Genomic DNA, 12,596 nt, shown 5'->3' with positions numbered 1-12,596 from the left:
ACTCCGGTGGGACTCGAACCCACAACCTTTGAATCTCTTCGCCTCTACCTAGAAGTCCAATGCGCTATCCATTGCGCCACGGAGCCGTTGAAGTCCACACATGTTGCATGTTCCGTCAGTAAGATGTCATGACAGTGATGACAGTTTAAAACCATGCAAGATTTTTATTTGGTTTAAAAGCTGAAGGGGCCATTTCCCCTGGTTCCAGTCACCATGTTCAAATTCATTATCCATGTTTGAATCTTATTATCTGCTGGTGGAGAACAAGTTGTCATCAAAAAGCTTCAGACCAGCACATTGAACTCTTTCAAGTGCAGAGAAAAGACAGGAAACTGCTGCTGATGGAGATCAAGTGATATTAATGAAATGCTCCAGTACAGCTACTGAAGGAATAAACTAATTATAACATGAGAAGATTAAAAAAATATTATTATTTAACTCATATAATCACCAAGCATGGCTGGAACATGTTGTTACATAGGGAGTGAGTATTTTAACGTTTTTAGGATGTTATAGGGACTTCAGCTTAAACTTGTCATTATACATTCAGAGTTTATTACAAAGTTTTAGGTTAAGTCATTTTGTAAAATTGTTATTATTGTTTTATTAACATTTGTTTACTTTCTAAAAACAATTTTACTTTCCAAGAAAGTTGCAGTAAATGTTTGACAAAGATGTGTTTTACTATCAATATTGTTCTTTCAGCCTTTTCTGCATTTTAATTTGTATTCCAGGTGGTACTGGCAGAAGCAGAAGCTACAGCCGTATGTTGACTTCATGCAGAGGAATTATCCTCCAGACTTCAGGTATCAAGACTTTGCTCCGCAGTTCACCGCTGAGTTCTTCGATGCCAAAGAATGGACGGACATCTTTGCCTCATCGGGAGCGAAGTACATCGTCCTGACCACAAAACACCATGAAGGTACACAAAATGAGCTTAATTTGAGTTTTAGTAATACTTGCTAAGAACGAAAGCTTGTGCACAAAATCCAAACACTGACAGTAACGTAGTGAGTGTCAGAAATGTGTGGTGCTCTTTCAGCCACACAGAAGTCGTTTTGTTTTGTTGCCGTCTTTCTCAGGTTTCACACTTTGGGGCTCAAAAAACTCCTGGAACTGGAACGCAGTGGACGTTGGACCAAAAAGAGACCTGGTGGGTGAGGTGGCGAGTGCTCTGCGCAGTAACAGCGACCTGCGTCTCGGCCTGTACCACTCTCTCTTTGAGTGGTTCAACCCGCTGTTTGAACAGGACGCCGCCAACGTCTTCACCACAAACTACTTTCCTACCACTAAAACTCTGCCTGAGCTTTACGAGCTCGTCGTCAAGTACAAACCGGAGGTGCTTTGGTCTGATGGGGACGGAGACGCACCTGACAGCTACTGGAACAGCACCGGTTTCTTGGCCTGGCTCTATAACGACAGGTAGACTTTGAAATGAAGCGACCTGTTTTCCCATCATGCCAATAAAAACTGAACTGAATGAAGTGTGTTTTTCTTCACAGTCCAGTACGAGACACGGTGGTGACAAATGATCGCTGGGGTTTGGGTTCCATCTGCACCCACGGCGGTTACTACACCTGTGCAGATCGCTACCAGCCGGGACACCTGCTCCAGCACAAATGGGAAAACTGCATGACCATCGACACCAAGTCCTGGGGTTACAGAAGAAACGCTGCTCTCAGCGACTACCTCAGCATCGAGCAGCTTGTGGCGGTGAGTTTAAAACCTCATTTCCTGTTTGATTTTATTACGTTTAATTAAATAACAAAACTGCTGGTAAAGAATATGTTGCGTCATCAAAAGTGCACTGAAATAACTGTACAACCACCTGCTGCTGATGACGTGATAGAAGTGAAAGCTCCCATATGGCTGCTGAAAGAATACACTTATTACAACATGGAGAGCTTCAAAGCTTCATTTATTTACCTCCCTGATAAAAATCAACTCATATAATCATCATCATGTAATCTAAAATATGTTAAAATGGCACACTGGATTATTTCACACTTTTGACAGTAAATTAACTGACAGCTATTTAAATAAGAATTGGAATCATGTCAGAAGTTTTCTGGCTTCAGCTTCTGATAGCAGTGATTTTATGCTTTTCTTTGTCATATGTGACAGTGAACTGAATATCTTTGGAGGATGACTATTTAATAAAACAAGCAGTCAAAATGGATATTTGAGGTGCTTTAATCTAAATATTGATTGTATTTATAACATGCTGCAGATAAAACTGTCGATTGAGAAAATCTTCAGTTGCAGCAGATTCTCAAGCAGCAACAATAATCTTGTTTAAAATATTTTTTACCAAATGCAGTCTAGTGTGTGAAAAAAAACAAAACAAAGAAAGTGAGGACTAGATGAAATTTAAATGTTTTTCATATGTTATTTTTAAAAGATAAGGATTCTGTGGTAATCACATTATGCTGTAATTTATTGGAATAGATAAGAGATATTTATCAGCAAAACTACCTCAGCTTACTTGCTTTCTCTGGAGCTTTTGACCACTTCATACCTCAGCAGGAGGCCTTCTCTGGGCTCTTCTTGTTGCTTCTCATGCATGTTGACCTCAGAAACAGGCAGCAGGGCAGTTAGTGCTCCATCTACTGGTGAAGACCACGTGATGCAGCCAAAATCCCTGGAAAACATGAGAAGGAAGACTGAGCTGTTTGTGGTTGAAATGATTGTAAATTGTTTAGAAGCGGTCCAAAAAATGGAGAAACTACACTACCCATAAATCCTGTTACTGTTTGTTTTCCCTTTCAGTTTGAGTAAAAACACAAACCATAATCTAAAAAGTGTTTTGTTCAGTGGCATTTTACTCCATCTTCTGACTGTTTATCCAAGAAGCAATAATAATTCTTTAGAATTTGCATTTGATTTTCTAGTTAATGGCTTAATTTCTAATCTACGAAATGTCAGAAAAAAGGTAGAAAACATATAAAACATATGAAAGAAAAGGCTATAACCCAACAATATTTGGTTTGCTATTGTAGAAGACCAGGAAAACCAGCATTTAAGAAACCTGTGAATCATATATGCTTTAAAAAAAATGCTTCAACACACATCATTAGCTATTATTTTGTGGCAATCAACTAATCAATTAATCTATCAGTTTTAGGGGCTTACTTGCAGGTTTTATCCCCACTTCCCTAAAAGAAGAGCCCCTTTCAGCAAAAAATCTTCTTACTCCCCGTCTTCTCTTTGTTCATTGTAGCCATGTATTGAAATGATCCTGTAATGATGAACTGATTTGCAACACACCCACACATCAGCTTTAGCTCCAGTGTGTTCTTCAGACACTTGTAGAAACTGTGTCCTGTGGAGGAAACCTGCTGATGAACGTCGGCCCGACACACGACGGGAGGATCGCTCCGATCTTCGAGGAGCGTCTGAGGCAGATGGGCCGGTGGCTGAGGGTGAACGGGGAGGCGATTTACAACACAACAGCGTGGAGGGCTCAGAACGACAGCGTCACTCCACACATCTGGTGGGTTCTCAGTTCTGTTGATGCGTTATGTTTGGCTTACAGTGGACACACTTTGGGTAAAATGTATAAAAATAGTTTCAGTCATCCTGTAGAACCTTTGTATGCATGTATAATGTATAGAGAGTTCAAGTATTTTGGGATCTTGTCCATGACTGATTGAAAAATGTAGCATGAGATGAGCAAATGGATTGGTACAGCTTCAGTAGTAATGAGGACGTTGTATCAAGTACAGCATTATAAATGAACAATTGATCAATTAATCATGCAAGTGGAACACTATGGACACTTACGCTTTCTGTGTATTGTCATTTTAATCAACAGACACATTATTAATCACAATCTTAGCTCTATAGCACAAGCTAATTGGATTGTGTAACACTCTGACTTGATTCCAACCATTGTGTATCAAAAGCTCTGGCTGGACGTCAGTAAGTGTCACAGAAGTCATGGTGCCCCTTTATTCTCTAAACCTCCATGAAATGAATGAAAATGAATGAAAAATACTTTATTTATCCCAGAAGGGAAATTCAATAATGACAATTGTTTGCCAACATGGAACTGCCCACCTCCTCTGGTCAACACAATAACAAAAAGTAAGAAGCTCCACCTGGTGGCACAACCAGGTACTACAGCTGATCTACAACACAAGAAGTGTGTAGTATCTAGGAAAACAGTACGAGTGGGATCTACAGATACCACACATGAAATGTCTTGGATCAGGAGGCAATAAACTTTGATGGAGTAATGGAGATGGTAGATATGGCACATGCTAACTATCTAAATATGCTAACTAGCATATTGTATATCGTTAGTTATTGCTTATTGTTAGCGATATTTAATGCTCATATGAAAGCCTATATATTGATGTTTAAGCCTGTCTCCCAACAGGTACACTTCCAGACCTCAGGAAAAGGCCATCTTTGCCATTTTACTTGAGTGGCCGAATAACGGATCAGTGATTCTGAATGAACCCGTGGTTACTCCAGGACAAACTCAGGTAAGACTAGAACTCCACTGATATTTATGTGAGGCTATTAGCTTCTGGCAGATAGGTTAGTATGGATGTGCATTGCTCTACAAAGCCAAAAATATGTTTGAGGTCAGAGCGCTTCATGTGTTTTCGTAAAAACTGGATATTGGACAAGATGTCAAGCCCAGATTTAACTCAAAAAAATCTAGCATTAATCTTTAAACATGGTGTGTATTGGTTGCAGTTCAATAAAACACTTTCCAGTGCCTGCATGGTTGCATTTACTTTAAGTGTTGATCCAGAGTGAATTACATCCTCAGCACGGACTCACTGAACCGTGAAGCCTAATTAGCAGTAAAGACTGGAGTTGGATTTATGTGGGCCACTTGTGTTTTTAAAGTAAAGTCGGTGTTTGCTGTTAGTCAATATTATCTGTAGGATGTGACAGCCTTATATACACAGTGATCAGTGTGGTAATGCTGGATAACTCGCTGTATAGTAGGAGAGGAGATCAAGGTGCTTGACTTTTTAAACGTTACAACAGGACGTAAGACTGCAACTAACATCTACGATTGAATAATCTCACTATTATTTTGTTCAATTATTTGACTGATAGTTTTGTGTCATAAAATAGTGGAAACTGCCCACCAGAGTCAAGTATTTCAACTTTGCTTTGTGGGAGAAAAATAGTGTTAAACCCAAGAATATTTATTTTTCCTATAATATAACACAGAGGTAAAAGCAGCAAATCCTCACACTGGACACAGATGGAAACAAAGACTTGTTGCTTTATCCTTCTAAACCCCAAAATTCATCAGCGGGTTTGAAAGGCACTTTATCCTTTTTTTGTTTGTTTTTTGTTTTTTTAAATGCCAATGTGACACCATTTATCAGATCCAGAACAAAATCTTAGTTGCAACTTTCCAATGATCCTTAAATTAATCATGTTATTTGCAGTTTCACCAGGAAAATAAACCAAATCGAAGTTTAAAACTGAGATATTTCATTAACATCATTTTAGTCTACATGTCATATTAAAAAAAATCACCAAAATAAATAATTTGTTGCAACCAGATTCTATTAAAAGCTAAAAATTCAGCATTTCTCGGCACAACTGTTACGTTAGCAGCGATCAAGCTACGACCAACAATCAAGTGCCATGACTGGTTGGCAGAACTGGGTTGAACTGCAGACAGTGTTTACACAGAGCAGGCAGGAGACAAGTATGGAAATGAAAATATAAATTAAATATCTGTAGTATGTAGAGAAACCACTTTTCCAGTATTAGTAACACCTCGGAAAAATGCTGTACATGTTGATTCAGTTTAGTTTTTTTGCAAAATAAATATTCAAATAAAACCAGTTTTACTTTTTCCCTTTGTCAGGATTTATGGAATTATACATTTGTTCAACTGCATAAAAGACATTGTGCTGTTTGTTTGTTTTTTTTTTTTAAATGTCTGTTAATTCTGTGCCAGTTGTTGGTTTTACAGACTGTTTTGCAATAAAAAAAGGCCTTTATTTAATTAAAAGGTAAACTGGTCGAGCCCTGCTGCTAGAATGTCCAATAATCCCGCTCCATCTTTAGAAATGAAGTGGACTGGTTGTTCATGGAGCAGTTACTCTCTTCTTTTTTTACTCTCTTGTCTTTGTCAGCATGTCAAGCTTGTTCATGTGTTGCTTTTGTTCTAAAAAAGGTAGAGCTTCTCGGTCACGGGTCTCTGCAGTGGGAGCCTGTAAAGCCCAGCGGACTGCAGGTTCTCCTGCCCCAGCTGTCCTTCAGCCAGATGCCATGCCAGTGGGCCTGGACACTGAGGCTGACAGGTGCCACTTAAAGGAACTTAAAAAGGAGCCGACAGAGCTGCAGGCCGACACAGAACCCATCGCTTGTAGGTTGAAATCACTGAACGTAGCTGGTGTTTGCTGTGAAATCAGTGAAGGAAACACTGCATTCTCTGTTTCTTTTTTAAAAATGTTCATGCAGGGAATCAAGAATAAACATTTATACGTGATTATTAATTTTGTATTTGGAACTTTTTATAATAAAGTTTTAATCATGTGAGTGAAAAGTCATTTTTAAGTCCAGAGAAGGCTGAGCAAACCTTACTGTAAGCATTAACCCACAGACCACATGTGACACTGGTGACCTTTGATGTCAAAACGTCATGGACTGTGTTTGAGCTTTTGATTTCTTCTCCAGATTTCTACGATTGTGTTTTTGTTTTTTACATATTCTGCAGTAAGTCTGCAGCGCTGGTCAGTGTGGTTTTAGGTGAAAGAATGTTCAATCCCATGAACCGCAGAAACCACCAGGGGATTTCAAAGGCATGTTATCTATAACAAATCAGCAAAATTACACAATTCAGCAGAGTCAGAAACTATAAAAACAGAAGGAATAGCTGGAGTTTGAACTTTGTGACAGTTCTACAACACACTTTGTGACATGTTGTTCCATCTGGAAGATAAATCTAAGTTTAAAATCAGGATATTAGATCCTCTCATTGTACATTTCTAATTTATAAAGTCACCAGAAAATTTACTTTTTGCACCAGATTCTGTAAATAGAAAATATAATAAACGCAGCATGGCTCAAAAACGTCATACAAAGGGCCAAGCTGTTGGAGGACACATTCAGCAGGGGGAAACAGATGAAATTCAACTTCTTCTTTTTTATAATTTAGAACTTTGTCAACTACCCATTACAGACATTTTGAGTTCATTCGGTTTATAGCTATGGTTATGCTGTTTTCATAGAGTTGCAAGGCTTTTAAAATTCTAAGATTTTTCAGGAGCATACAGAAACAAATTTAAAATGTAAGCAGTGAAACATCTACAGTATGCAGAGTCACATGTTTTTCATAAGTGGTAACACCTGTAGACATGTTGTACATGTGGCTCCAGGTTTTTTGTGAAATAAATAAACTTTATTGTATTTTTTTAAATGATTTGTGGCATTGCAACTGTCATACAACATAAAATCCTTTCTGAGTTATTTGTACTTCTAGCAGTGATGGTGCTGTTTCCACTGAGGTGCAGGACTTAATATTACAGAGAAAAATGAGTCCACGGTAAATAAAAATGTGAGGTGAAAAACAAGCAAAAACTAGTTGGGGCAGTTAAATAAAACGAGCTGGGTCTCTGTTGGGGTGCTGTGCATCAACTCCAGCAGAAGTCATGTTTTCCTGCCATTTCTCAGCTCAGGGTTATTCAGTGATCCCTCCCGGTGGCGCCCCCTGCTGTCCACTTATATAACAACACCTGATCCGCCTCCTGTGACATTTTAATAAAGAACCCGACGGAGTGAAACCGATCCATGCACCCCGCTGTGCACCGACGACCCGAGGAAGCAACGCTCCTTGTGAAGCGGCTGTAACGAAGCCCTCTGCACCGGTAAGACTCTCCGGCGCTCCGCACCTACACACCGCGGCCGGGGGCGCGTTCCCAGGCCGTCCTTGTGCACCTCTCCCCCCGGCAGACCCGCAGCGGCAGCGGCGGCGGCGGTAGGTGTATTTGTCACCTGAGCTGGTGAGTCCGGTGCAGGGCAGATCTCTCTGTTGTGTCTGCTCTCTGTTGCACGCCTTTAAGGTGGGAGGTCCCTGTTCTGCAAATGTTCCATGACGTGCAGATGGGGGGTTTGCAAGGGGTTCTCACGTCCGTGCATCCCCCCTTCTCCCTCTCCTCCTCCTCCTCCTCCCCCCCTACAGCAGGCTATCCCCAGCCTGAGACCCGCACATGGCAGCTGATCCCCCAAACAAACAAACAAACAAACAGAAAGCTGCGAGGATGCAGATCATGCGTGGACAAATGCAGAACGTGGTTAGTCTTCATATTTATCATCCTGCACAGTTTGGGGGGAAATGCAGGTGATGTTGGATGTTGTTAACATGAAGGTGGGACTGTAATGTAGGTTGACTTCATTAAAGCAACTGTAATTTAATTAATACAATTAATAAATTAAGGGTTTTATCTCAGCTACACATTTCATTATCGATTAATATGTTGATTATTTAGTCGATTAATCAAAAGGAGTTTATTTTTCAGTGACAAAATGAACCCACAGTGGTTTTCAAGGCGTGTTAGTTTTTTTCAAATGTCCAAAATGACACCATTGATCAAGAATCTATAAAAACAGGAAGAATAATCAGATTTACAGGTCTATGATGGTCCTGGAATTAATCACTGGTTTTCAGTTTGATTTGGAGAATGTGTTATATGTCATCATAATTAGTACAATTAAAAATATCTACAGTAAATGTGTAAATTCATGTTTTTTGTTCCAGTACTGGTCACACTTGGACAATACTGTATGATTTGACTCTATTATTTATGTATTTTTTGTCAAACTGGTCCATATAATGTCAAAAAATAGTAACAAAAACTGAATTTAAAAAATCTTATGAGAGACAGAAACAGCAAAGATGGAAATAAATGTAGGATTATCAATTTCCAGACAGCCCTTGAATTAATCATGTGTGGTTCTAACCAAATATAAGCTTAAAATCATTATATTTAATCAAAATTATCTAATAATTAAAAAAAAATAAACTGCCATCACGTGTCAAAAATGAAGGGTTTTGTCTGCTAGACTGCAGGCTGCAGTTACACAGAGCAGATATGACACGTATTTTAACAAATGGGGGAAAAAATAATATATATAGTGTATGTACAGTCATTTTTTTTTTTAGTATTGGTAACATCTGGGGGCACATGGAAATATTTTCCACATAGTGATTTCACTTCTTCTTGATTATTTGTACAGGAAATAAGAGAAAACTGCTTAAAATGCAGTTGTCTGACTTGTTTTTTAAAATTTATTTGTATTAATTTATTTCAAAAAATTTTTTTGCTGCAGAGTTGCTGCTTCACTTTCTGGCTGGTGGCTAATTGATAAATTGATTAATCCTTTAAGCTGGAGTTCAGCACATTAAAACCATTAGGAGCTGAACAATTAAAATTGAAATCACAGTTTGAAACAATACAATTAAGCAAATTGCAAAGACTGCAATTTGGAAATTCATGCTGTCTGCCTTGTGTGACGGTCACACTTCTGATGGTGTTGCATGTAGTGATAATTAACCACGCTTAAAATCTATGACAATGTGAAGATTGAACTGAAGCTACATTATGCATTTATAAGCATCTGTATGTCCGAAACGTCTGGTGGACATCAATTTTTGAATTAAAGTGCACATGATAAATGCATGAAGGACTGAAATGAAGACAGCATTTCATATAAAAGGCAGAGAACACTTTTTTTCCCCACCATGATTTTATGCAAATTGACAGCAGCTGTACTTTAATGTCTGTCAGCTGAAGAACTATAACACAGTTTGATCACATATCTGTCTGGTCGACTGCCCGCTTTCTTCCGCTCATTTCTGCAGTCTTGGTGCTGTAATCTGTGGCAATAATTATATATGTAGACAGGAACCGGGAAACTGTTAGAGACGTTGGCATGGTTGCCATGGAAACACACAATCATGTCAGATTATTTTCAGGTACTGCTGTGATAATGGCATAAGTACGCCCGCTCGAGAGGCTGACTCGAAGAGAAGGATAAATGAAACGGTGTATGATCGATTTAAAAAGGAAAAAAAAAAAAAAGAAGTGGAAAGAAGGGGGGAATCAGGAGAAGTTTTCTGAATGAATTGATGCGTCAAAGTGAGAAGTGGAAGCTCGCGGGAGGTTTTAATGGCGTTTTATGCGCCGGTGTCCGTATCAGCTGTTTGTTCAACCTGCAGGGTTCAGTGTCCCCTGTAAGTGATATCTCAGTCAGCCATATGACCGCCACTACCGCCAGCAGGGAGGAAAACCTCATTCCTTCCATTCATAAACATTCCCCCACTCCCTCTCACCCCCTCCCATCTATTTTAATATCATTAGAGGCCTTCTAGTAGTCGGATGCATGTGTGGCATTCAATCACATGCAAATTTGTGGCAGATTTGAGCCGGTCAGCGGAGCGGCGGTGTAGCTTTAGATAGTGGAAATGCCAAGCAGTGTGGAACATCCTGGGGGACAGACCATTATATTTATAGAGGCGGGCGACTTGACCTTCACTGCACATTGAGTATCAGCCATTTTAGTGCCGCTCCTCTAGATACTGAATACAGCATAATGGATCTCAGCTGCAGTGCAGTTAGTTAGCTTCAACTTCATCTTTGGCTTGTTAGAGGCTATATCTAATAATAGCTCCCTGCAATTCCATACTGTGGAGGGACTCTGTCAATACACAGGCTCTGCATTCACTGCTGCCCTGGCACACTGCGAGTTGCTGTTTTCTCAAGGAAATTCACTGTGAAATTACAGTTTCTTGGGCTGCTCGGGAACTAAAAAGCTTGGGTAGGATTTCTGAACTGGGAGGTGGAGTTCAACAGTGAGTCATTACATAAGTTTAAAGCCTTTGTTCTGCTGCGTAAGCTTTACGTTTAAGAGCGGGGAACTCTGTGAAGTACGTATTAACCGCAGCCGCTGGTGCAAAACCCAAAGCCCAAGGACTCCTATTCATAGAGGCACCCAGTTGTTCTCACCCAATGGCACAGAGTGAAACTGAGCAGGATGGTCAAAGCGGGTGAAGTATTTATAGTTGTGTAAATTACATTGTGTTGAAAGGCCAAAGTTTCACACAAGCGACGGATCATAAATTCACTGAGAATCAGGGGAAAGACCTGCTTTGATGGATTTAGCAGCAGAAATTAGGAGCAGCTTCTTAACAAACTGTGACATGAAGGGCAGGTCAGACATACAGTATATCCAAAGATCAGTAGAATTGAATATTCAATCCACTCAAATTTAGCAGTTTACGTGCTCTAAAGCTAGTCTATTAAGGTGTCTGTATCAACAAATGAATAAAAAATGGAGCTGCAAGGTAACAGCACCAATCGGATACATGCAATGGAGTAAAAAGTACGATATTTCCCTCTAGAATGCAGCTGGAGAAAAAAAAAGAAGCACAAAAGTAGTTAGTTAGTCAGTTAGTCAGTTACTTTCATATGCGAGAAGCACTTTAAACTAGCTGCCAGTATATTTGGTAAAATGTTTAGTATAATATATCACATCGTGAGCTAATAATGCTGGAAACTATCTGAAAACTAACAATATGTGTCAAATAAACAAAAGAACTGAAGAGAATATCTGAGCAAATGCATTTTATTGTTATGGTGTTTACAAAAAGTCTGGGCAGGAAGCATAAAGGTGGGTTAAATAGTGACTGTAGTTTTAATTTTCACATAAATATAATGAAGCAATACTACATATAATATACATTTTTATCGACTAAATGTTGAATTACCAGTTTAAAATGTAAATATGACAATGCAATCTGTTGCTTTAGGGTTACATCTCATCTCCTTTCCTCTCGTTCTTTACATTTCCCACGTTGTTGTGTTAATGCAGAGGCTGTAAAAGCACCACGTTAAACCAAACTCTCACATCTGATTCACAGGACGAGGTTTTGCAGCTGCACATAATCTGCAGTATTGTCCTAGTTTTTTTTTTTTTTTTGCCGTGTTAATGACACCCTCATCACGACTCACTCCATTCACAAAGCAAATCCTGTCGTGACGGGAAGAACTGGCTCTGAACAGGCTGTGGGTGTCTCAGAATTCAGAGAACATGTCTAATTTTTGCAGCGGCAGCCTCACATCTTTCATTGAGCTCTTTCTCAGCATACTCGCTGAATAGCATGAAGGAAATGTACATTCAGAGCTGCTGCACCATGTGATTAGAGTCTTTCAATGCACTTAATGCATTTCTCCTCTGCTTTACATATACTGTAATGCTCTGTCCAACGCATCCTCACAGATAAAAAAACAGTCAATGAATGCAGGTACCAGAATGAATGCACGACTTCATCCAGATCACACAGTTTCAGGTTTACCAGAAATGACCGAATCTGAGGTTGAATGAAGTGTGGCTATGCAGAATGGTGGTATTTAGCTCTGTGGTTCATGATAGCCGGCTCCCCACTCTGTGTGTGGAGTGAGGCAGCTGCTGCTGTGCTTTGAAACACAGCGAGAGAGAGGAAAAGCGTCCTTAAACGTGGGCTGTTGTGTAATCCCTCCCAGGGCCCCTTTGCTATTTTTGTGCCTGGGTCCGCACGTCACGGTTGGGTATTTTCTCTGGTGACTAGCTCG

The 12,596-nt window shown here is 39.7% G+C and overlaps 1 protein-coding gene across 1 annotated transcript; it reads left to right on the top strand.

The window, feature by feature from the left end:
• Window positions 1-734: 734 nt before the first annotated feature.
• Window positions 735-6,525, top strand: LOC103376061 (plasma alpha-L-fucosidase-like; the record flags this gene model as incomplete). Its single annotated transcript, XM_008306411.1, has 6 exons — window positions 735-922; window positions 1,083-1,422; window positions 1,503-1,713; window positions 3,303-3,493; window positions 4,382-4,490; window positions 6,161-6,525. Coding segments are annotated over 6 exons (1,177 nt in total), but the record flags the coding sequence as incomplete, so codon positions are not given.
• Window positions 6,526-12,596: the final 6,071 nt, after the last annotated feature.

The sequence above is a fragment of the Stegastes partitus genome, unplaced genomic scaffold (assembly GCF_000690725.1).
Source record: "Stegastes partitus isolate 25-593 unplaced genomic scaffold, Stegastes_partitus-1.0.2 Scaffold3652, whole genome shotgun sequence".
Lineage (NCBI taxonomy): Eukaryota > Metazoa > Chordata > Actinopteri > Pomacentridae > Stegastes > Stegastes partitus.
The sequence above is the reverse complement of the archived record's forward strand: the minus strand, read 5'-3'. Positions and strand labels throughout refer to the sequence as shown.